At 41.9% G+C, this 27471-nt stretch overlaps 1 protein-coding gene across 1 annotated transcript in view; it reads right to left on the bottom strand.

Annotated features, from left to right (window-relative positions):
- Positions 1-26384, bottom strand: part of LOC128657143 (gastrula zinc finger protein XlCGF17.1-like) — a 44817-nt gene extending 18433 nt beyond the window's left edge. Inside the window, exons 1-2 of the mRNA XM_053711390.1 lie at positions 26287-26384; positions 10137-10241 (exon numbers count right to left, since the gene is read on the bottom strand). Coding sequence (XP_053567365.1) covers positions 10137-10241; positions 26287-26362 — 181 coding nt within the window. The 5' untranslated portion in view covers positions 26363-26384. The remainder of the gene's footprint in view (positions 1-10136; positions 10242-26286) is intronic.
- Between the last annotated feature and the right edge of the window lie 1087 nt (positions 26385-27471).

Genomic DNA, 27471 nt, shown 5'->3' with positions numbered 1-27471 from the left:
GAATCAAGAAACGTGTTGGTAAATTGATCCTTCAACCATGTTTCCGAAGAAACAACACTAGTTGATTTGTGTGAGATTCTGCAGTACGTAAAGACTGAGCTAGTACCAAGATATCGTCCAAATAAGGAAACACCGCAATACCCTGTTCTCTGATTACAGATAGTAGGGCACCCAGAACCTTTGAAAAGATCCTTGGAGCTGTTGCTAGGCCAAATGGAAGAGCAAAAAATTGGTAATGCTTGTTTAGAAAAGAGAATCTCAGAAACTGATAATGTTCTGGATGAATCGGAATATGAAGGTATGCATCCTGCAAGTCTATTGTGGACATATAATGTCCTTGCTGAACAAAAGGCAGAATAGTCCTTATAGTCACCATCTTGAAAGTTGGTACTCTTACATAACGATTCAAAATTTTCAGATCCAGAACTGGTCTGAATAAATTTTCCTTCTTTGGAACAATTAATAGATTTTAATAAAACCCCAAACCTTGTTCCTGAAGAGGAACTGGCATGATTACCCCTGAAGAATCCAGGTCTGAAACACACTTCAGGAAAGCCTGAGCTTTTACTGGATTTGCTGGGATATGTGAGAGAAAAAATCCTCTCACAGGAGGTCTTACTCTGAATCCTATTCGATACCCTTGAGAGATAATGCTCTGAATCCATTTATTTTGGACAGATTTTATCCAAATATCCTTAAAAAACCTTAATCTGCCCCCTACCAGCTGAGCTGGAATGAGGGCCGCACCTTCATGCGGATATATGGGGCTGACTTTGGTTTCCTAAATGGCTTGGATTTATTCCAATTTGAGGAAGGCTTCCAATTGGAAGCAGATTCCTTGGGGGGAGGATTGAGTTTTTGTTCCTTATTCTGACAAAAGGAACGAAAACGGTTAGAAGCCTTAGATTTACCCTTAGGTTTTTTTATCCTGAGGCAGAAAAACTGACTTTCCCCCAGTGACAGTTGAAATAATAGAATCCAACTGAGAACCAAATAAATTATTACCTTGGAAAGAAAGAGATAGTAATCTAGATTTAGAAGTCATATCAGCATTCCAAGATTTAAGCCACAAAGCTCTTCTAACTAATATAGCTAAAGACATGGATCTAATATCAATTTTGATAATATAAAAAATGGCATCACAAATAAAATGATTAGCATATTGCAGTAAGCAAATAATGCTAGATAAGTCAGAATCCAATTCCTGTTGCGCTAAATTCTCCAACCAGAAAGTTGATGCAGCCGCAACATCAGCCAAAGAAATTGCAGGTCTTTGAAGATGACCTGAATATAAATAGGCCTTCCTTAGATAAGATTCAAGCTTCCTATCTAAAGGATCCTTAAAGGAAGTACTATCTTCCATAGGAATAGTGGTACGTTTAGCAAGAGTAGAAATAGCCCCATCAAATTTGGGGATTTTTTCCCAAAACTCTATAGATTTTGCTGGTAAAGGATACAATTTTTTAAAATTTGAATAAGGAATAAAAGAAGTACCTGGCTTATTCCATTCCTTAGAAATCATATCAGAAATAGCCTCAGGAATAGGAAAACCCCCTGGAGAAACCACAGGAGGTTTAAAAACAGCATTTAAACGTTTATTAGACTGAATGTCAATAGGACTGGTTACCTCAATATCCAAAGTAATTAACACTTCTTTTAATAAAGAACGCATATACTCTATTTTAAATAAATAAGTAGATTTGTCAGTGTCAATGTCTGAGGAAGGATCTTCTGTATCAGATAGATCCTCATCAGAAGAGGATAATGTTACGGTTACCCTTAGTCTCGCTGAGAGATGGACCGCTTAGTAGCCTGGATCCCTATTGCTAAAGAGGGGAGAAGCTGCTTTCCATAGTATTCTATATGAGTCTCGCAAATATAGAATAATCTCCCTTAGCTGCAGTACAGCTAGGATACCCTTCTGCCCACAAAAACGAGTCAACGCTGCGATTGAGGGTCAAACAAGAACTCAGGACTGGGATGCCCAGCCTGCTTTTTATTAAGGTTACATGCACACAGGGCACTCCCAGGGGGAGAGGGGGGGAAGCACAAAATCCCCCATCACACATTTAGATAGAGAGCACTGTCCTTTGACAGGCCACAATAGGATTACAGTACTTAAGATAACAAGTTTACAAGTTCATCTTATCAATTAGCAGTCTGGCTCCAGAGGTGATTAGACAATAGTTTCTAAAAGCTGAAAAAAAAGAGTTAACTCTTTATGAAATGAAACTTGTTACAGTTTTCTTGGAGCCCTTCTTAGGCGCTGGCTTGCTGGTTCAGGCATTGCTGCTGGGAAATAAGCTCTTCACAACAGAATAACTAATGCTTCTGTAACATTGCTCCCTTTCTGTGGAACACTCTGGCAGACACGGTCTGACCCCTTTTCGGGGCAGACTAAGGCTGTCCAGACCGCTGGTTATGCGGGGCTGAGGTCGGTTTGTCTGGACAACCCGTCGGCGTTGCCATTCTGTTTCCCAGGTCTGTAAGTAATGGTGAAATTGAAGGTTTGCAACGATAAGCTCCAACGTAATAGCCTGCCGTTATCTCCAGAGACCCGGTTCAGCCACACCAACGGGTTATGGTCGGTGACCAGAGTGAACTCCTGACCATATAAATAGGGAGTCAATTTCTTTAATGCCCACACCAAAGCCAAACACTCCTTTTCGACCGCTGCATAGCTGACTTCGCGGGGCAGGAGCTTCCGGCTGATGTAGGCAACTGGATGCTCCCCTCCATCTTCGCCTACTTGGCTGAGGACAGCTCCCAGCCCGAACATGGAAGCATCTGTATGGACGATAAAACGTTTGTTAAGGGCTGGGGCCGCCAAGACAGGAGCGTTAATTAGAGCATTTTTGAGAGCCTGGAAAGCCGTTTCACAGTGGGGAGACCACAGGACCTGTCGAGGTAAGTTCTTCTTGGTCAAGTCAGTCAGGGGTTTGGCAAGTGTGCTGTAGTCTGGTACGAACCGTCTATAGTACCCTGCCGTGCCCAGGAAGGCTAGGACCTGAGTCTTAGTGATGGGGGTGGGCCAATTGGCGACAGCTTCTATTTTGGCCGGCTCTGGTCGCTGCTTTCCACACCCCACCCGGTGACCCAGGTACTGTACCTCGGCCATCCCAAAGTGGCATTTTTCTGGCTTCAGAGTCAGGCCAGCAGCCCGGATCTGATCCAGAACCATTCCCACATGAGCTAAGTGGTCCTCCCAGGACTCACTGTGGATCGCTATGTCGTCCAGGTAGGCGCAAGCAAAACTCTGGAAGCCATCCAGGAGCCTATCCACCAAGCGCTGGAATGTAGCTGGGGCATTCTTCATCCCAAACGGCATTACCCTAAACTGATATAAGCCGAATGGGGTGACGAATGCCGACTTGGGGATAGCCTCCGGGGCCAGGGGAATCTGCCAGTAACCTTTGCAGAGGTCAATAGTGGTCAGGTAATTTCCCCTGGCTATACGATCGAGTAGCTCGTCTACCCTGGGCATAGGGTAAGCGTCCGTCACGGTATTTTCATTGAGCCTCCGATAGTCTACGCAGAACCGGGTGGTCCCATCTTTCTTGGGCACCAAGACAACTGGGGAGGCCCAGGGACTATCGGAGGGCTCAATTACCCTGAGCTGGAGCATCTCATCGATCTCCTTCTTCATTCCTGTCCTAACTGCTTCGGGGATTCGGTACGGAGCCTGGCGCAAGGGAGCTTGTCCCGGAGTATCTACCTGGTGGGTGGTTAAAGTAGTGTACCCTGGCTTCGGGGAGAAGGTGAGGTGTTTGGACTGGAGGAGTTGGTTGAGCTGCTCCCTTTCAGTGGGGCTAAGTCGGTCCCCTATCTGAACCTGCGCCACTATACCTGTGGGGAGGCTCTTTTCTAATAGGTCTGGAATGGGTAAACTGTCGGGGTCTTCCTGAGGGGAACAACATACGGCCGTCACGTTCTCTGGTCGCTCAAAATATTCCTTGAGCATGTTTACATGGAATGTCTTTCTAAGATTGTTGTCGTGGCAGCTAGCTATCACATAAGTGGTGTCTCCCCTTTTCTCTACGATCTGGTAGGGACCCTGCCAGGACGCCTGCAATTTGTCTGTCTTCATCGGCTTAAGTACTAACACCTTTTGTCCTATGGTGAAGATTCTCTTTCGGGCCCCCCGATCGTACCATACTTTCTGTCTTCTCTGGGCCAACTGGAGATTAGCCCGCACGGATTTGGCTAATTGCTCCATTCGGTCCCTGAGTTCCAGCACGTATGGCACAATGGGGACACCGTCAGCCTCCATCTCTCCCTCCCAGTGCTCCCGGATCAGGTTTAGGGGTCCCCGTACCTTTCTTCCGTAGAGCAACTCGAAGGGAGAGAACCCTGTCGTTTCCTGGGGCACCTCCCGATAAGCAAATAGGAGGTGCGGCAGGAAGCGTTCCCAGTCTCGGTATTCCTGAGTGAACGTCTTGAGCATTTGCTTGAGGGTCCCATTGAACCTCTCACACAGCCCGTTCGTCTGGGGGTGGTATGGGGAGCTTAGGAGGGACTTAATTTTGCAAACCTGCCAGAGTTGTTGGGTCAATTCAGCCGTAAATTGGGTGCCTCGGTCGGATAGGATTTCTTTTGGAAATCCTACCCGGGAGAACACCTGTACTAGTGCATTCGCTACCGTATCCGCTTGTATGTTGGATAGGGCGACAGCCTCTGGGTACCTGGTAGCGTAGTCCACTACGGTAAGAATGTATCGCTTACCGGAGGGACTAGGGGTAGCCAGTGGTCCCACTAGGTCAATAGCAACCCGGCTGAAGGGTTCCTCTACAATGGGCATATTTACTAGCTGGGCTTTAGGGTGATCGCCTCGCCTTCCTACTCGTTGACACACATCGCAGGTGTTACAGTAAGTTCTAACGTCAGCGTGCACCCCTGGCCAAAAGAACGTGTGAGTAATGCAGTGTAGGGTACGGGTAACGGCTAGGTGGCCTGCTAAGGGGATGTCGTGGCCTATTTTGAGGATTTCTTGACGGTATTTGTGGGGCACTACCAGCTGTCGCCTACGCTGTCCCCTTTTCTCTGTCCAGCGGTATAGTTTCCCTTTTTCCCATAAGAATGTTTCGTTATCTGCCCCGCCCCCTCCGGTCTCTGCTCGTTCCCGGTACTTTTGTAAGGTCGGGTCAGTCTTAGACTCTGCCTCGAAGGCATCTGGGGTGTCCCAGGGTATGGGGCCTAACCTGTCAGGCAAGGTCGGGGTAGGTCTTACCTGTGTCTCCCGCACTGGTGAGAGCTCTCGCTCCGTCCGGGCTTGGGCCCGTGTAGTCACTGGGTCCGCCTCGTTGTTGCATACTGGAGCATAGGCAGAAGTCATGGGGCCCAAATCGTTGCCCAGTAGTACTTCGGCAGGTAAATTATCCATTAGGCCCACGTTCACAGCCCCCTTTCCCGCTCCCCAATCAAGATGCACTTTAGCTGTTGGAATTTTGTACACATCCCCCCCCGCCACTCTAACGGCCACAGTCTGTCCGGATCGCTTGTGCTCTGGCACCAAATGACTCTGTACCAGCGTGATAGTAGCCCCTGTGTCTCGCAATCCCTCGGTAGATCGCCCCTCGAGCCATACCCTCTGCCGATGGTGCTGGCGGTTATCTGAGGCAGCATATACAGGGTCTGCCTCGTGAAGCGGCCCCACATATCCCTCCATAGGGGCCTCTTGGTTAACACAGAGGGCCCGGGCCGGACGATAGGACCCAGAGGGGTAATTGTAATTCCTGGGTGTCTGGTGCGTATTAAGGGGGCAGCTAGCCATAAAATGCCCTGGTTGCTTGCATCGGTGGCAAGTCGGTCTGGGACGCTCAGAGCTGTTATTGGGTGGTCCTGAGTGTCGGACGGGCCCTGTGGGCACCGGGGCTCGGAATTCAGCACGAGGGGGTGCACGGTAAACCTCTCTGGGTTCGACCCGTGCTGGAGCTCGGTAGTTCATGGGTTCGTGAAGACGGGAGTCATAATGTTCATCGGCCAATTTGGCTGCTTCTTCTAAGGTAGAAGGCCGCCTGTCTCGCAGCCATTCCTTCCCTTGCTGTTCCATGCCATTATAAAAATGTTCTAAGAGAAACAATTGTAAAATTTCCTCCCCAGTCACCGCTTTACTTCCGCTCAGCCAGTGATTTGCCGCTCTCCGCATTCGGTGCGCCCATTCCATATGGGTATCGTTAGGCTTCTTTTCCGTGCCCCGAAACTGTCGGCGATACGTGTCCGGAGTTACAGCGTACCGTCGCAACAGTGTCTCCTTAACTAGCTCATACTGTGTCACTTCCTCAGCACCCAGAGTACGAAAGGCTTCCAGGGCTCGCCCGGATAGTTTCCCAGACAATATCGTGGGCCACTCTCTGTTGGGAATCTGGTGCAGGGCACATTGCCTTTCGAAGTCCGCCAAATATTCATCAATCCCTGTCTCGCTCTCTAGGAAGGGTCGAAATGCCGCATAGGGTATCTTGGGCCTCCCAGCATTTTCGACAGGGATGATTACCTGCGGGGCTTCAGCATTGCGGTGTGCGTTCGCTAGGTTGAGTTCGTGGGCTCGAGTCTCTCGTATATCCTCGTCCGCCTCCGCCATCAACTGCTGTACCAATTCCATGGAGGGGTTCGGCCCGTATAATGAGAGCCTTTCCCGAACAATCCTGGTTTTTTCGTCACTAATCGTGGTCGGTGTTTCCGCCATTGTGAAGCTCTGATCCAGTTCGGTCAATTCTGCGATCAGCTCTCTCCTCGGCCGGTTGCTGGCGTACCCCCCTCTGCTTTCAAGTAAATCCTTTAGGGTTGTACGCTTCAATTTTTCGTAAGCGCTCTCCATCCGTTCTGTACCTCTCCTAGGAAATCCAGGAAAATCCCGCCGCTGCCGCCAAATGTTACGGTTACCCTTAGTCTCGCTGAGAGATGGACCGCTTAGTAGCCTGGATCCCTATTGCTAAAGAGGGGAGAAGCTGCTTTCCATAGTATTCTATATGAGTCTCGCAAATATAGAATAATCTCCCTTAGCTGCAGTACAGCTAGGATACCCTTCTGCCCACAAAAACGAGTCAACGCTGCGATTGAGGGTCAAACAAGAACTCAGGACTGGGATGCCCAGCCTGCTTTTTATTAAGGTTACATGCACACAGGGCACTCCCAGGGGGAGAGGGGGGGAAGCACAAAATCCCCCATCACACATTTAGATAGAGAGCACTGTCCTTTGACAGGCCACAATAGGATTACAGTACTTAAGATAACAAGTTTACAAGTTCATCTTATCAATTAGCAGTCTGGCTCCAGAGGTGATTAGACAATAGTTTCTAAAAGCTGAAAAAAAAGAGTTAACTCTTTATGAAATGAAACTTGTTACAGTTTTCTTGGAGCCCTTCTTAGGCGCTGGCTTGCTGGTTCAGGCATTGCTGCTGGGAAATAAGCTCTTCACAACAGAATAACTAATGCTTCTGTAACAGATAAATTATTATATTGTTGGTCATTTGAAATTTCATCAACTAAATGAGAAGTTTTAAAAGACCTTTTATTTTTATTAGAAGGTGGAAATGCAGACAAAGCCTTTAGGATAGAATCAGAAACAAATTCTTTAAAATTTACAGGTATATCATGCACATTAGAAGTTGAAGGAACTGCAACTGGCAATGTACTATTACTGATGGATACACTATCTGCATGTAAAAGTTTATCATGACAACTATTATAAATGACATTCAGCGAAATAATTTCTACAATTTTACAACAAATGCACTTTGGTAGAACTGATGTCAGGCAGCAATGTTCCAGCAGAAACTTCTGAGGCAGGATCAGATTGAGACATCTTGCAAAATGTAAGAAAAAAAACAACATATAAAGCAAAATTATCTATTTCCTTATATGACAGTTTCAGGAATGGGAAAAAATGCAAATAGCATAGGCCTCTGATAGAGAAAAAAGCAAGAGGCAAACATCAATGGGGTATTGAAATAATGAAAAAGTTTGGCGCCAAGTATGACGCACAACGAAACAAACTTTTTTGGCGCCAAAAATAACCGGAAATGACACACTTGCGTCACTAATGACGCAACCATGTGAAAGGTCTCGGCGTCAAGTATGACGCCGGAAATGACGAAGTTGCGTCATAGACGTATTTTTCCGTGCCAAAAATATTTTCGCACCAAAAATGACGCTATAAAGTTTAGCATTTGACGCACCCTCGGGCCTAATGCCGCCCGCAATTTGCAAGAAGTAGTCAATTGAAAAAAAGACTAAACCCCAGGTAAGAAAAAATTTTCTTTAAAAGATGTTTATATTTCCCAAATATGAAACTGACAGTCTGCAGAAGGAAATACATGAACCTGACTCATGGCAAATATAAGTACAATACATATATTTAGAACTTTATATAAATGCATAAAGTGCCAAACCATAGCTGAGGTGTCTTAAGTAATAAAAAACATACTTACCAAAAGACACCCATCCACATATAGCAGATAGCCAAACCAGTACTGAAACAGTTATCAGTAGAGGTAATGGTAAATTGAGAGTATATCGTCGATCTGAAAAGGGAGGTAGGAGATGAATCTCTACGACCGATAACAGAGAACCTATGAAATAGACCCCCGTTAGGGAACTCATCGTATTCAATAAGTGATACTCCCTTCACGCCCCTCTGACATTCGCTGTACTCAGAGGAATCGGGCTTCAACAATGCTGAGAAGCGCATATCAACGTAGAAATCTAGCACAAACTTACTTCACCACCTCCATAGGAGGCAAAGTTTGTAAAACTGAATTGTGGGTGTGGTGAGGGGTGTATTTATAGGCATTTTGAGGTTTGGAAAACTTTGCCCCTCCTGGTAGGATTGTATATCCCATACGTCACTAGCTCATGGACTCTTGCCAATTACATGAAAGAAAGGGTTAATATGCAAATAAAAGGACCACTTAATACAGTACAATTACATAATTAACAAATGCATAATAAAAAGACAATGCAATAACACTTACTCTGAATTTCAAATTTATTTTTTCTCTTTTTCCGCTCCCTATATCATGTGACAGACATCAGCCAATCACAGACTAGTATATTTATACCCTGTGAGGTTGTGCACATGTTCAATAAGAGCTTGTTCCCCAGAAATTGTGTATATAAAAAGAATGCAAAATTTGATACAGTTGGAAGTAAATTGGAAAGTTCTTTCTGAATCATAAAAGTTTATTTTGACTAGTGTTCCTTGAATCAGTTTTATATTTTTTTAGAATGTTGCATTTATGCCATACATTCTTTACTTGTAATGAAGACCAGAATATCATTTTATATAAAAAGTAATATATAATATGTAAAATCAACTTTATTAGTGAACATGCACATCAGACATGTACACTCACCTGTGTCCTATTTCCAGCACACACATCTCACATGTACACTAACCTCTGCCCTGAAACCCTCCCATGTGGCACACATACACTATCTGTGCCCTGTTTCCCCACAGACATGACACACAAACACTCACTTTGTCCTACATCCCTCTCAAGTGTCACACATTTAAACTGCTTTCCTTAGGTATGTCATATACGTATGCTCACCTATCCCCTCCTTTCCACAGACATGTCACACACGCACACTCACCTGTGCCCTACTTTACAAAGGGAAGACACATGTACACTCACCTGTGCCCTGTTTTCCACAGACATGTCACACACTTACACTAACCTGTTCCCTGTGTCCCTCTCACGTGTCACCAATATACACTCACCTATGCCCTGCATCCCTTAGACATATCACACACTTACACTAACCTATTCCCTGTGTCCCTCTCACGTGTCACCAATATACACTCACCTATGCCCTGCATCCCTTAGACATATCACACACATACAATCACATGTGCCCTGCTTCCCACAGACATGCCACACACGCACACATGTGCCATACTTCCCACAGACGTGACACACATACACTCACATGTGCCCTGCTTCCCACAGACATGCCACACACATACACTCTCACGTGCTTTGCTTTCCTCAGACATGTCACACATACACTCACCTGTGCCCTACTTCCCAGACATAGCACACACATACTCACCTGTACCCTGCATCCCACAGATATGTCAAACACGTACACTCACCTACACCCTGCGTCCCTTAGACATCTCACACTCACCCACTCACCTGCACTTATATTGCCACAAATTTCCTGCTCTGATGGTTCAACATTTCTTAGCAACTGATCCTCTGTTTGTTCCATGTTACATGAAATCTTAGCATCGTTTTCATCTGGGGAAAAAAAAGAATAAATAATCACTCTTTAGTCTCTTCTGTAGGTTTAAATGGACATTGTGCAGTAATTGTGCTCCATTTTAATATGCTCCCTATGATCTGCATTAGACACTGAAGTATAACAAATTGTGAATAAACAACTACTTTATCTTTATTTTGTCATTTAAATGAGTTGATTTTGTCTGTTGAAATCACCACCTATACTGAAAATATGAATACTTTGGTATTCTCTATGTAAACAAGAGTCAGCAAGCAGCAATAAAGTTCCCAGTAGGGTATGGAAGAGATATGCAACAATAATGGCCTTTTCAATTGCAGTCTCTCCTGGCCATTGAGTAAAGACAGATAGATAAGGAAGCATTATTGTATAGAGAGAAAGACAAGATTATAAGGGTCTGCTATTTCTGCAGGCTCAGTCCATTTATATAGGTTTACTCTTGAGAAAAATAGTTTGAGGATTTAATCAGCAACAAAAAGCTATTTCATATATATAAAAAAACTAAATGAACATGTTTCCATACACTTTAAACTCAGCTGCCACTATAATATGTAATTGGGAACACATTAAAGTGATGCCAAATGTAGTGTATACAGCATTCACATTTTAGATTGCACATATCCTAAACAGCATAATCGCATATTATTTATTTTTAATGTTGCGTTTTATTATTGTAATATTCATAAATTTTGTACCTCTCAGTCGTATGTCTCCAGACCGCCCTCACCGTTTCCCCAAGCCTAGAGTAAATGACGTTCACTGAGGGTTGTACCTATCTAACGTCACAGGAAGGGCGGATGTTATCCCAAAGAATTAGACTTCCGCCTGCTATCGATGCACGCTCCCATATCACCTTACTGTGCGCATGCTCAATATTTCACACAGATTTACAGTATCTCACAAAAGTGAGTACACCCCTCACATTTTTGTAAATATTTTATTATATCTTTTCATGTGACAACACTGAAGAAATGACACTGCTACAATGTAAAGTAGTGAGTGTACAGCCTGTATAACAGTGTAAATTTGGTGTCCCCTCAAAATAACTCAACACACAGACATTAATGTCTAAACCGTTGGCAACAAAAGTGAGTACACCCCTAAGTGGAAATGTCCAAATTGGACCCAAAGTGCCAATATTTTGTGTGGCCATCATTATTTTCCAGCACTGCCTTAACCCTCTTGGGCATGGAATTCACCAGAGCTTCACAAGTTGCCACTGGAGTCATCTTCCACTCCTCCATGACGACATCACAGAGCTGGTGGATGTTAGAGACCTTGCACTCCCCCACCTTCCATTTGAGGATGCCCCACAGATGCTCAATAGGGTTTAGGTCTGGAGAAATGCTTAGCCAGTCCATCACATTTACCCTCAGATTCTTTACAAGGCAGTGGTTGTCTTGGAGGTGTATTTGGGGTTGTTATGTTGGACTACTGCCCTGTGGCCCAGTCTCTGAAGGGAGTATGTCACAGTACACGTTGGCATTCATGGTTCCCTCAATGAACTGTAGCTCCCCAGTGCTGGCAGCACTCATGCAGGCCCAGACCATGACACTCCCACCACCATGCTTGACTGTAGGCAAGACACACTTGTCTTTGTACTCCTCACCTGGTTGCCACGACACACGCTTGACACCATCTGAACCAAATAAGTTTATCTTGGTCTCATCGGACCACAGGACATGGTTCCAGTAATCCATGTCCTTAGTCTACTTGTCTTCAGCAAACTGTTTGGGGGCTATCTTGTGCATCATCTTTAGAAGAGGCTTCCTTCTGGTACAACAGCCATGCAGACCAATTTGATGCAGTGTGCGGTATATGGTCTGAGCACTGACAGGCTGACCCCCCCCACCCTTTCAACCTCTGCAGCAATGCTGGCAGAACTCATACATCTATTTCCCAAAGACAACCTCTGGATATGATGCTGAGCACGTGCACTCAACTTCTTTGGTCGACCATGGCGAGGCCTTTTCTCAGTGGAACCTGTTCTGTAAAACTGCTGTATGGTCTTGCCCACAGTGTTGCATCTCAGTTTCAGGGTCTTGGCAATTTTCTTATAGTCTAGGCCATCTTTATGTAGAGCAACAATTCTTTTTTTCAGATCCTCAGAGAGTTCTTTGCCATAATGTGCCATGTTGAACTTTCAGTGACCAGTATGAGAGAGTGTGAGAATGATAACACCAAATTTAACACACCTGCTCCCCATTCACACCTGAGACCTTGTAACACTAACGAGTCACATGACACCGGGGAGGGAAAATGGCCAATTGGGCCAAATTTGGACATTTTCACTTAGGGGTGTACTCACTTTTGTTGCCAATGATTTAGACATTAATGGCTGTGTTTTTAGTTATTTTGAGAGGACAGCAAATTTACACTGTTATACACGCTGTACACTCACTACTTTACATTGTAGCAAAGTGTAATTTCTTCAGTGTTGTCACATAAAACGATATAATAAAATATTTACAAAAATGTGAGGGGTGTGCTCACATTTGTGAGATACTATATGTAAACAGTGAATTACGAGATTCACGGTTTACATCGTCTTGTAAAGTTCCCCTACGAATGTAACGAGCATTTAATTGTGTAAAATGTATAAAAGTTTTATAGTAATATAAAATAAAAGATCATCATATTACTATACTATTACTATACTGTAAATTCACATTTTTATATCAAGTAGTACCAAGTTGGGCTAATATGATTATTAAAATTAGCTAATTGCCAAAAAAAATCTGCCCCCAGTTCAAAACGGAAGGTTTTCAATACTTTCACATTCTTCCCCTCTGATCCGCAGAGTAGCGCAATGAGAAGAAGCTGCTGGCAGCAATCCAAATAAACACTGAACCATCACAAAAACTAAAATTCACTGTTTACAATGTAGCAATCCTGAAACTGCCCATGGAAGTAATGTACATGTCTGTGGGGATCGTGAATGCACATAATGACGACGGGTATTTTAGAATGATGGTGCAACACAAACTTTTGTGCATGCGCATTGATGCTGAAAACTAAGGCAATTATAAAAAGACTGTCAACTGACTGCAATAGGACAATAGCGATGCGGTCAGAGGAAAACAAATAAAGTATGGAGCGGGGATGGTGTTTAAGCGGCAGGGAATACTATATTTGGAGACTTATAGTTAGAAATTGAAGGTATTTTAAAAAATGGCAATAGTGATTTTTATGCAGTTACTTTCAGATGGCACTTAGTTAAATGATAGAGTTTACCATCACTTTAATGTGAAACCAATTTTACAGTACATGGTTCCTTCAATACTGGTAAAACCAAAAAGGATATTAATTCTTGCCAATTTTCCAAAATAACATAAAAATCCCACAGTTAATTTAAAGGGACAGTTCACCCAAAAAGTAATCAATTTTCGAAACATAATAGCAGGAAATTAAGTTTGGTAGTGCTGAATTTTCTGTGTAAATCGTTTTCTGAATTTACCATTTTTTTTTAATGTCCGTTTACAAAGTACACTACCTAAGTAAGCCCCTTAGAATATGTTCTTGACGTGCGGCCAGTCTGTTATTACTCCCTTTAGCGCATTGTGCATGCGCCGCCCCTCAATCTTGTTATTCCCTCTTATGTCAGAGCTATTGTAACAAGCTCACTTAGCACAGACAGATGAAGCATGATTTATGTTAATCTAAGTTTGGAGCGGTGTTAAAAAGGTTTATCCGATGAGCTGTGCCTGATGACCTGTGCGCACGTTATATTTATCAATCTACAATGCTCTGAGAAGGGGGGGGGGCAATAGTGGGGGAATGGATGACAACTTTGTACTGCTGTTAAACCTGCTGAAAAATAGTGGCTGCATTGTACATCCTGCAAAGTATGCTGTGTAACAGTGATCATAAATCCCCTTTACAACCTTGAAAAATTCTTATGCGTAATAAAAATAAGAACATTGACTGCACACATTCATGAGACTGGGACAGGCTGTGTAATAATATCGCTAGACTAGGAGAGAAATCACTGCAGTTAAAATTCTCACAGCCTGCTTGACACCAGAAACATTATCCACAAGACTAGGTAGTAAGCATATGATGGCTAAGGTACTTGCTACAAAACAGATTTTCACAGCCTGCTTGACAGCAGAAACATGATACACAAGACTAGGTAGTGAGCATATGATGGCTAAGGTACTTGCTACAAAACAGAGATTCTCACAGCCTGCTTGACAGCAGAAACATGATACACAAGACTAGGTAGTGAGCACATGATGGCTAAGGTACTTGCTACAAAACAGATTCTCACAGCCTGCTTGTCACCAGAAACATGATACACAAGACTAGGTAGTGAGCATATGATGGCTAAGGTACTTGCTACAAAACAGATTCTCACAGCCTGCTTGACACCAGAAACATGATACACAAGACTAGGTAGTGAGCATATGATGGCTAAGGTACTTGCTACAAAACAAATTCTCACATCCTGCTTGACACCAGAAACATGATACACAAGACTAGGTAGTGAGCATATGATGGCTAAGGTACTTGCTACAAAACAAATTCTCACAGCCTGCTTGACAGCAGAAACATGATACACAAGACTAGGTAGTGAGCATATGATGGCTAAGGTACTTGCTACAAAACAAATTCTCACAGCCTGCTTGACAGCAGAAACATGATACACAAGACTAGGTAGTGAGCATATAATGGCTAAGGTACTTGCTACAAAACAGATTCTCACAGCCTGCTTGACAGCAGAAACATGATACACAAGACTAGGTAGTGAGCATATGATGGCTAAGGTAATTGCTACAAAACAAATTCTCACAGTCTGCTTGACACCAGAAACATGATACACAAGACTAGGTAGTGAGCATATGATGGCTAAGGTAATTGCTACAAAACAGAGATTCTCACAGCCTGCTTGACAGCAGAAACATGATACACAAGACTAGGTAGTGAGTATATGATGGCTAAGGTACTTGCTACAAAACAGATTCTCACAACCTGCTTGACACCAGAAACATGATACACAAGACTAGGTAGAGACCCTTTACACAAACAGGAGCAAGCTGGAGTAGGTAGCTGACGGTATTCTCATAAAACTTTGAAGCTTGGTTAGGAGTCTGAAAATCAGAGCAATGATATTTAAAAATAAGCAAAACTATACATTAAAAAAAAAGTTATGGGCTATAGAAATAGATCATCTACAAAACATTTATGCAAAGAAAAAATGAGTGTATACTGTCCCTTTAATAAAGGTCTGATTACTGCTAAGTAACTTTCTCTCTCCTGAGTGAACTGGTCCTTAAAAAAGGCTAAGAGCTCTTACACCACAGCAGAGGGTCAAGTTTGTTTAACCCCTTAGTGACCAGACCATTTTTCAATTTTCTTACCGTTAAGGACCAGGGCTATTTTTACATTTCTGCGGTGTTTGTGTTTAGCTCATTTACTGTACACAGACATTACATACAGTTTTTCTCTCCATTAAATGGACTTTCTAAAGATACCATTATTTTCATATCATATAATTTACTGTTAAAAAATTATAAAATATGATGAAAAAAATTGAAAAAAAACCCACAAAAAACCCCACACACTTTTTCTAACTGACCCCCAAAATCTGTTACACATCTACAACCCCCAAAAAACACCCATGCTAAACAGCTTCCAAATTTCGTCCTGAGTTTAGAAATACCCAATGTTTACATGTTCTTTGCATTTCTTTCAAGTTATAGGGCAATAAGTACAAGTAGCACTTTGCTATTTCCAAACCATTTCCCCCCAAAAATTTGTGATAGTTACATTGTAACACTGATATCTGTTAGGAATCCCTGTATATATTGATCTAGGCCCGTTTTGGTATATTTCATGCCACCATTTCACCGCAAAATGCGATCAAATAAAAAAAATTGTTCACTTTTTCATAAACTTTAGGTTCTCACTGAAATTAATTACAAACAGCTTGTGCAGTTATGGCACAAATGGTTGTAAATGCTTCTCTGGGATCACCTTTGTTCAGCCTCCCACCTGACACATCGCACACCCTGATCCCTCCCTGACCCCTCTCAAACAGCTCTCTTCCCTCCCCCTCTCCCCAATTGTCACCCCCATCTTAAGTACTGGAGGAAAGTCTGCCAGTACTAAAATTATTATTATTATTATTGGTTATTTGCAGAGCACCAACAGATTCTGCAGCGTTATAAAATAAAAGGCTTTCTTTAATAAATATATATACTGCAGTGTAGGATCCCCTTTACCACCCAACCTCACTGATTCCCGCAAATAGCTCCCCCCCCCCTCCTACCTTTTTGTTTGTTTCTCTTGTCCTGAGGAAGGAGACCTTTACCTCCCGTGATATCAGAAATAATTTCAGTCAAGCCAGGTCCAAACAAGGTTTTTCCCTTGTAAGGAATTGCTAAAAGCTTAGACTTAGAGGACACAGCCGCAGACCAAGGTTTTAACCATAAGGCTCTGCGAGCTAAAATAGAGAAACCTGAAAACTTTGCTCCCAGATTATCAACTTGAAGGGAAGCATCCATAATAAAGGAATTAGCCAATTTAAGAGCTTTAATCCTATCCTAGATTTCATCCAGAGAAGTCTCTGTTCTGATAGCATCAGATAATGCATCAAACCAATATGCAGCCGCGATAGTGACGGTAGCAATACACACAGCTGGCTGCCATTGTAAGCCCTGATGTACATGCATCTTCTTGAGTAATCCTTCTAGTTTCTTGTCCATAGGATCCTTGAAAGCACAACTATCCTCTATGGGAATAGTAGTTCTCTTGGCTAAGGAGGAAATGGCTTCTTCAACTTTGGAGACTGTTTGCCAAGCCTCCTTAACAGAGTCGGCTATGGGAAACATCTGGAGTCGCTGTCATCCAAGGTAGCTAAAACCTCCCTAAGTAGTAGACGGAGATGTTCTAGCTTAATCCTGAAAGATACAACTTCAGTATCAGTAAGAGGAATTACACTGTCCGAATCTGAAATTTCTCCTTCAGATGCTACTACGGTATCCCCCTCCTCAGGCTTCTGGGAGGGGGTATCTGAAATAGCAACATTTGCGTCAGAAACCTCACTTACTAAATGTCTGATTTTCCTCTTACGCTTTCCCTGCAATACTGGAAAGGCAGACAACGCACCTGAAATTGTAGCAGACATGAGAGAAGCGATGTCTTTTAAAGTAAACCCAACTGGAGCTACTGAGGAAACGCAGGGCACTGCATGTGAGGGCGGCAAAATTTGGGACACTTGGGGAGAAAACTGCGGCATAAAATGAACATTATATATGCTTGTCAAGTCAATTGTTTCAATGTTAATTAATTACTGGAAAAGTAATGTAAAACAAACAATGTGAGGCTTTCTCTCAATTTGGGAACTCGACCATGATATGTAACCGACTAGTTTAAACTGGACTTCAGTACAATTTATGTTAAAGATTTACTCCTTGTTTAATGCTATTTGTGCTATTTATGTATGTCGGAACATTGTATGCCTCAATAAAAATTATTAAATAAAAAAAAAAAAAATGAACATTGTCATTAGATTCCTGACCCTCATCCTCCTTAGAGAGTGATGGCTCAGGAAAAATGTTATCCCTGTAACTTATAGTCCTTTCAACACAAGAGGGACACAAAGGGATTGGTGGTTCCACATTGGCATCAAAACAAAGTGCAGGTGACATTTTGCAATGCCTCACGGTCCATTATTACTCTTAATGACCAGGAGTAGCAAGTAAAAAGTAAATATTTTAATAAAATTAAACTTTGCAAAAAAACTTTACTGTCTGTTTAAGAATTAAACTAACTTTTTTTTTTTTTTTATTAAACTGCATAATGTAGTAAAAACGATAATTTGACCAAAAAACAGTACACTTCTACACCTCAGCTGTCTGCTGAGGTGCCTACCTTCCCACAACACCAGAGATACGTCCCACTATGACAGGAGATGATCCGTAGAGTAGCAAGAAAAGGATGCAAGAAAACCACTCCTAGAAACGCTTGTTCTTATAAAACGTTTCTAAGCGTTTCTAGTCGGCCTGGAGCTGAGTCACATCCGTATGTGTCAGAGAAATGGCGCGCAGTGCTAACAAACCTGCTACACTAAGCCCCGCCCCTCGTGGGCGTCTCTGTAAACAAACTCCAGGTCGGTATTATACTGTATTAAAACCGCCGGGAGTTTAGTGGAAACGCCAAAAAGTTGTATCCACGCAGCATCCCCAGCCCCAGTGCCTGCTACGCTGCCTAATAATTCTCCTTTACTAAGGATAAATAAACTGTCCCATATGAGAATAAAGAGTCTGTCAACCCTTTTCTCGTTCAAGTAAACATAGTGCCCACTCTTTCTGATGTGAAAACTGTGTCACCTCCAGAAAAAATTAAAGTAAGCACTTACCTGATTAATGCCCGACAGCAAGGCATCTCACCCGGCTTGAGAGGTCCTCACCCTCACATAGGCCTGTGGAATAAGAAGGACTGAGTTCTTTATTTTCCCCCAGATCTTCACAATCAGGGGAGCATGAAATCTATGAGAGGCGCAGTGAGAATTATGTCCCACCAGTTCTCATTGCTCTAAAGCCACCACTGCTCTACTGAAGAGACTGATATGGACTACGGCTACACCCTAGAACAAAGCAGCACAATCTTGTACTACTTAAAAATAATAAACTCTTGATTGAAGAATCTTTTCTAACACCTCACTTTACCACTTCCTATCACTAACGAAGGCAAAGAGAATGACTGGAGTGGGAGGGAAGGGAGGAGCTATTTAACAGCTTTGCTGTGGTGCTCTTTGCTGCCTCCTGCTGACCTGGAGATGAATATCCCATTAGTAATTAAGATGATCCGTGGACTCATTGTGTCATAAAAAAGAAAACATCAAACCACCACAGTTAATGTGTTTATTTAAAAAAAGGCTAAGAGCGTTTACATCACAGTAAAAAACATAATTTATGTAAGAACTTACCTGATAAATTCATTTCTTTCATATTGGCAAGAGTCCATGAGCTAGTGACGTATGGGATATACAATCCTACCAGGAGGGGCAAAGTTTCCCAAACCTCAAAATGCCTATAAATACACCCCTCACCACACCCACAATTCAGTTTAACTAATAGCCAAGCAGTGGGATGATAAAGAAAGGAGTAGAAATCACCAACAAAGGAAATTTGGAAATAATTGTATTTTATACAAAAAATCATAACCACCATAAAAAGGGTGGGCCTCATGGACTCTTGCCAATATGAAAGAAATGAATTTATCAGGTAAGTTCTTACATAAATTATGTTTTCTTTGATGTAATTGGCAAGAGTCCATGAGCTAGTGACGTATGGGATAGCAATACCCAAGATGTGGATCTCCACTCAAGAGTCACTAGAGAGGGAGGTAATAAAAACAAAACAGCCATTTCCGCTGAAAAAATTAATCCACAACCCAAAAAAATAAGTTTATTTTCATAATTGAAAGAAAAAAACTTAATTCAAAAGCAGAAGAATCAAACTGAAACAGCTGCCTGAAGAACTTTTCTACCAAAAACTGCTTTAGTAAATGTATGCAAAGAGGACCAAGTTGCCGCTTTGCAAATCTGATCAACTGAAGCTACATTCTTAAAAGCCCACGAAGTGGAGACTGATCTAGTAGAATGAGCTGTAATTCTCTGAGGCGGGGCCTGACCCGACTCCAAATAAGCTTGATGAATCAAAAGTTTCAACCAAGAAGCCAAGGAAATAGCAGAAGCCTTCTGACCTTTCCTAGGACCAGAAAATAAAACAAATAGACTGGAAGTCTTCCTGAAATCTTTATTAGCTTCCACATAATATTTCAAAGCTCTTACCACATCCAAAGAATGTAAGGATCTTTCCAAAGAATTCTTAGGATTAGGACACAAGGAAGGGACAACAATTTCTCTACTAATGTTGTTAGAATTCACAACCTTAGGTAAAAATTGAAAAGAAGTCTGCAAAACTGCCTTATCCTGATGTAAAATCAGAAAAGGAGTCTCACAAGAAAGAGCAGATAGCTCAGAAACTCTTCTAGCAGAAGAGATGGCCAAAAGGAACAACACTTTCCAAGAAAGTAGTTTAATGTCCAAAGAATGCATAGGTTCAAATGGAGAAGCCTGTAAAGCTTTCAGAACCAAATTAAGACTCCAAGGAGGAGAAATTGATTTAATAACAGGCTTAATACGAACTAAAGCCTGTACAAAATAGTGTATATCAGGAAGTATAGCAATCTTTCTGTGAAATAAAACAGAAAGAGCAGAGATTTGTCCTTTCAAGGAACTTGCAGACAAACCCTTATCCAAACCATCCTGAAGAAACTGTAAAATTCTAGGAATTCTAAAAGAATGCCAGGAGAATTTATGAGAAGAACACCATGAAATGTAAGTCTTCCAAACTTTATAATAAATCTTTCTAGAGACAGATTTACGAGCTTGTAACATAGTATTAATCACTGAGTCAGAGAAACCTCTATGACTTATTACTAAGCGTTCAATTTCCATACCATCAAATTTAATGATTTGAGATCCTGATGGAAAAACGGACCTTGAGATAGTAGGTCTGGCCGTAACGGAAGTGACCAAGGCGGGCAACTGGACATCCGAACCAGATCCGCATACCAAAACCTGTGTGGCCATGCTGGAGCCACCAGCAACACAAATTATTGTTCCATGATGATTTTGGAGATCACTCTTGGAAGGAGAACTAGAGGCGGGAAAATGTAAGCAGGATAACACCAAGGAAGTGTCAGCGCATCCACTGCTTCCGCCTGAACATCCCTGGACCTGGACAGGTATCTGGGAAGTTTCTTGTTTAGATGAGAGGCCATGAGATCTATCTCTGGAAGACCCCACATCTGAACTATCTGAGAAAACACATCTGGATGGAGATACCACTCCCCTGGATGTAAAGTCTGGCGGCTGAGATAATCCGCTTCCCAATTGTCTACACCTGGGATATGTACCGCAGAGATTAGACAGGAGCTGGATTCCGCCCAAGTAAGTATCCGAGATACTTCTTTCATAGCTTGGGGACTGTGAGTCCCACCCTGATGATTGACATATGCCACTGTTGTGATATTGTCTGTCTGAAAACAAATGAATGGTTCTCTCTTTAACAGGCCAAAACTGAAGAGCTCTGAGAATTGCACGGAGAGCTAAAATATTTATTGGTAATCTCGCCTCTTGAGATTTCCAAACCCCTTTTGCTGTCAGAGATCCCCAAACAGCTCCCCAACCTGAAAGACTCGCATCTGTTGTGATCACAGTCCAGGTTGGCCGAACAAAAGAAGCCTCTTGAACTAAACGATGGTGATCTATCCACCATGTCAGAGAGTGTCGTACATTGGGATTTAAGGATATTAATTGTGATATCTTTGTATAATCCCTGCACCACTGATTTAGCATACAAAGCTGTAGAGGTCTCATGTGAAAACGAGCAAAGGGGATTGCGTCCGATGCTGCAGTCATGAGACCTAAAACTTCCATGCACATAGCCACTGAAGGGAATGACTGAGACTGAAGGTGCCGGCAGGCTGCAACCAATCTTAAACGTCTCTTGTCTGTTAGAGACAGAGTCATGGACACTAAATCTATCTGGGAGCCTAAAAAGTGACCCTTGTCTGAGGAATCAAGAAACGTGTTGGTAAATTGATCCTTCAACCATGTTTCCGAAGAAACAACACTAGTTGATTTGTGTGAGATTCTGCAGTACGTAAAGACTGAGCTAGTACCAAGATATCGTCCAAATAAGGAAACACCGCAATACCCTGTTCTCTGATTACAGATAGTAGGGCACCCAGAACCTTTGAAAAGATCCTTGAAGCTGTTGCTAGGCCAAATGGAAGAGCAAAAAATTGGTAATGCTTGTTTAGAAAAGAGAATCTCAGAAACTGATAATGTTCTGGATGAATCGGAATATGAAGGTATGCATCCTGCAAGTCTATTGTGGACATATAATGTCCTTGCTGAACAAAAGGCAGAATAGTCCTTATAGTCACCATCTTGAAAGTTGGTACTCTTACATAACGATTCAAAATTTTCAGATCCAGAACTGGTCTGAATAAATTTTCCTTCTTTGGAACAATTAATAGATTTTAATAAAACCCCAAACCTTGTTCCTGAAGAGGAACTGGCATGATTACCCCTGAAGAATCCAGGTCTGAAACACACTTCAGGAAAGCCTGAGCTTTTACTGGATTTGCTGGGATATGTGAGAGAAAAAATCCTCTCACAGGAGGTCTTACTCTGAATCCTATTCGATACCCTTGAGAGATAATGCTCTGAATCCATTTATTTTGGACAGATTTTATCCAAATATCCTTAAAAAACCTTAATCTGCCCCTACCAGCTGAGCTGGAATGAGGGCCGCACCTTCATGCGGATATATGGGGCTGACTTTGGTTTCCTAAATGGCTTGGATTTATTCCAATTTGAGGAAGGCTTCCAATTGGAAGCAGATTCCTTGGGGGGAGGATTGAGTTTTTGTTCCTTATTCTGACAAAAGGAACGAAAACGGTTAGAAGCCTTAGATTTACCCTTAGGTTTTTTTATCCTGAGGCAGAAAAACTGACTTTCCCCCAGTGACAGTTGAAATAATAGAATCCAACTGAGAACCAAATAAATTATTACCTTGGAAAGAAAGAGATAGTAATCTAGATTTAGAAGTCATATCAGCATTCCAAGATTTAAGCCACAAAGCTCTTCTAACTAATATAGCTAAAGACATGGATCTAATATCAATTTTGATAATATAAAAAATGGCATCACAAATAAAATGATTAGCATATTGCAGTAAGCAAATAATGCTAGATAAGTCAGAATCCAATTCCTGTTGCGCTAAATTCTCCAACCAGAAAGTTGATGCAGCCGCAACATCAGCCAAAGAAATTGCAGGTCTTTGAAGATGACCTGAATATAAATAGGCCTTCCTTAGATAAGATTCAAGCTTCCTATCTAAAGGATCCTTAAAGGAAGTACTATCTTCCATAGGAATAGTGGTACGTTTAGCAAGAGTAGAAATAGCCCCATCAAATTTGGGGATTTTTTCCCAAAACTCTATAGATTTTGCTGGTAAAGGATACAATTTTTTAAAATTTGAATAAGGAATAAAAGAAGTACCTGGCTTATTCCATTCCTTAGAAATCATATCAGAAATAGCCTCAGGAATAGGAAAACCCCCTGGAGAAACCACAGGAGGTTTAAAAACAGCATTTAAACGTTTATTAGACTGAATGTCAATAGGACTGGTTACCTCAATATCCAAAGTAATTAACACTTCTTTCAATAAAGAACGCATATACTCTATTTTAAATAAATAAGTAGATTTGTCAGTGTCAATGTCTGAGGAAGGATCTTCTGTATCAGATAGATCCTCATCAGAAGAGGATAAATTATTATATTGTTGGTCATTTGAAATTTCATCAACTAAATGAGAAGTTTTAAAAGACCTTTTATTTTTATTAGAAGGTGGAAATGCAGACAAAGCCTTTAGGATAGAATCAGAAACAAATTCTTTAAAATTTACAGGTATATCATGCACATTAGAAGTTGAAGGAACTGCAACTGGCAATGTACTATTACTGATGGATACACTATCTGCATGTAAAAGTTTATCATGACAACTATTATAAATGACATTCGACGAAATAATTTCTACAATTTTACAACAAATGCACTTTGGTAGAACTGATGTCAGGCAGCAATGTTCCAGCAGAAACTTCTGAGGCAGGATCAGATTGAGACATCTTGCAAAATGTAAGAAAAAAAACAACATATAAAGCAAAATTATCTATTTCCTTATATGACAGTTTCAGGAATGGGAAAAAATGCAAATAGCATAGGCCTCTGATAGAGAAAAAAGCAGGAGGCAAACAACAATGGGGTATTGAAATAATGAAAAAGTTTGGCGCCAAGTATGACGCACAACGAAACAAACTTTTTTGGCGCCAAAATAACCGGAAATGACACACTTGCGTCACTAATGACGCAACCATGTGAAAGGTCTCGGCGTCAAGTATGACGCCGGAAATGACGAAGTTGCGTCATAGACGTATTTTTCCGTGCCAAAAATATTTTCGCACCAAAAATGACGCTATAAAGTTTAGCATTTGACGCACCCTCGGGCCTAATGCCGCCCGCAATTTGCAAGAAGTAGTCAATTGAAAAAAAGACTAAACCCCAGGTAAGAAAAAAATTTCTTTAAAAGATGTTTATATTTCCCAAATATGAAACTGACAGTCTGCAGAAGGAAATACATGAACCTGACTCATGGCAAATATAAGTACAATACATATATTTAGAACTTTATATAAATGCATAAAGTGCCAAACCATAGCTGAGGTGTCTTAAGTAATAAAAAACATACTTACCAAAAGACACCCATCCACATATAGCAGATAGCCAAACCAGTACTGAAACAGTTATCAGTAGAGGTAATGGTAAATTGAGAGTATATCGTCGATCTGAAAAGGGAGGTAGGAGATGAATCTCTACGACCGATAACAGAGAACCTATGAAATAGACCCCCGTTAGGGAACTCATCGTATTCAATAAGTGATACTCCCTTCACGCCCCTCTGACATTCGCTGTACTCAGAGGAATCGGGCTTCAACAATGCTGAGAAGCGCATATCAACGTAGAAATCTAGCACAAACTTACTTCACCACCTCCATAGGAGGCAAAGTTTGTAAAACTGAATTGTGGGTGTGGTGAGGGGTGTATTTATAGGCATTTTGAGGTTTGGAAAACTTTGCCCCTCCTGGTAGGATTGTATATCCCATACGTCACTAGCTCATGGACTCTTGCCAATTACATGAAAGAAAGGGTTAATATGCAAATAAAAGGACCACTTAATACAGTACAATTACATAATTAACAAATGCATAATAAAAAGACAATGCAATAACACTTACTCTGAATTTCAAATTTATTTTTTCTCTTTTTACGCTCCCTATATCATGTGACAGACATCAGCCAATCACAGACTAGTATATTTATACCCTGTGAGGTTGTGCACATGTTCAATAAGAGCTTGTTCCCCAGAAATTGTGTATATAAAAAGAATGCAAAATTTGATACAGTTGGAAGTAAATTGGAAAGTTCTTTCTGAATCATAAAAGTTTATTTTGACTAGTGTTCCTTGAATCAGTTTTATATTTTTTTAGAATGTTGCATTTATGCCATACATTCTTTACTTGTAATGAAGACCAGAATATCATTTTATATAAAAAGTAATATATAATATGTAAAATCAACTTTATTAGTGAACATGCACATCAGACATGTACACTCACCTGTGTCCTATTTCCAGCACACACATCTCACATGTACACTAACCTCTGCCCTGAAACCCTCCCATGTGGCACACATACACTATCTGTGCCCTGTTTCCCCACAGACATGACACACAAACACTCACTTTGTCCTACATCCCTCTCAAGTGTCACACATTTAAACTGCTTTCCTTAGGTATGTCATATACGTATGCTCACCTATCCCCTCCTTTCCACAGACATGTCACACACGCACACTCACCTGTGCCCTACTTTACAAAGGGAAGACACATGTACACTCACCTGTGCCCTGTTTTCCACAGACATGTCACACACTTACACTAACCTGTTCCCTGTGTCCCTCTCACGTGTCACCAATATACACTCACCTATGCCCTGCATCCCTTAGACATATCACACACTTACACTAACCTATTCCCTGTGTCCCTCTCACGTGTCACCAATATACACTCACCTATGCCCTGCATCCCTTAGACATATCACACACATACAATCACATGTGCCCTGCTTCCCACAGACATGCCACACACGCACACATGTGCCATACTTCCCACAGACGTGACACACATACACTCACATGTGCCCTGCTTCCCACAGACATGCCACACACATACACTCTCACGTGCTTTGCTTTCCTCAGACATGTCACACATACACTCACCTGTGCCCTACTTCCCAGACATAGCACACACATACTCACCTGTACCCTGCATCCCACAGATATGTCAAACACGTACACTCACCTACACCCTGCGTCCCTTAGACATCTCACACTCACCCACTCACCTGCACTTATATTGCCACAAATTTCCTGCTCTGATGTTTCAACATTTCTTAGCAACTGATCCTCTGTTTGTTCCATGTTACATGAAATCTTAGCATCGTTTTCATCTGGGGAAAAAAAAGAATAAATAATCACTCTTTAGTCTCTTCTGTAGGTTTAAATGGACATTGTGCAGTAATTGTGCTCCATTTTAATATGCTCCCTATGATCTGCATTAGACACTGAAGTATAACAAATTGTGAATAAACAACTACTTTTTTTTTTTTTTTTTTTTTTTAAATAGTAATTTTTATTGAGGCAGTCAAAATTACAAACAACTTATGTATAACAATCGAAATCATATCCTTACAACATCATCACATGAATACATAGTCTTTTGTTCTGGGGGTGTATCCTCACCTCCATTATCTGTATCACCTCGTTTTTACAGAGGCCATTATTCAAGAGCTTTCTATTTTAACTTTACCAAAACTTTAACTTAATCATAGTAGCAGTATGTTTGAAGTGGCCTTCGATTTAGCGGGTCAGCCCGCCAGGGTGTCTCAATATTCAAGCACCATAGACTTCATCAGGTCACAGGAAGTGTGGGTTCCCGTGGTTCGGTAGGAGATATGTGGGGTGTGAGAGAGCCCGTGTGTTTTTCCATCTGAGGGACCTCCCCTTTCCCATGTCTGGTTTCCCTCCGAGGGGATTCTAGGGGGACCTTTTGGAGGTTCATTGGGGTTCTGTATAAATCTAGGGATTGGGTAAGGGAAAGATCAGTCGGTTAGGTTGACCCTACTTAGTCAGGGGTCAATTAGTCTATTTGGGTTTACAAGTCCAGTAAGAATCCCACGGTTCCCATATTAAGCAGAAGTCTGTCAGTTGTCTGCGTTCCCTGTATACATAATTCTCCATGTTTTGAATGTGGTTAACACAGTCAATTACTCCTTGCCATCTGGGGGGTTGGAGTTTCTTCCAATTCCTGGCTATTTGTAGTTTGGTGGAGATGAGGATGTTTATGAGTAAGTTACGTTTGTGCTTGGGGATCGAATCTACTCCTAAGTGAAGTATAGCGAGTGCAGGGGGGAGTGTGTCTACCAGGCCCAAATCCCTGCACAATGCCCCTGCCTTATCCCACAAGCCCACAAGCTTCGGACAGGCCCACCAAATGTGGAGTGGGGAGCCTTTTTCTCCGCAGTCCCTCC

Source organism: Bombina bombina, chromosome 4 (assembly GCF_027579735.1).
Source record: "Bombina bombina isolate aBomBom1 chromosome 4, aBomBom1.pri, whole genome shotgun sequence".
NCBI lineage: Eukaryota > Metazoa > Chordata > Amphibia > Anura > Bombinatoridae > Bombina > Bombina bombina.
Note: the sequence above shows the minus strand (reverse complement) of the source record. Positions and strands in the feature narration are given on the sequence as shown.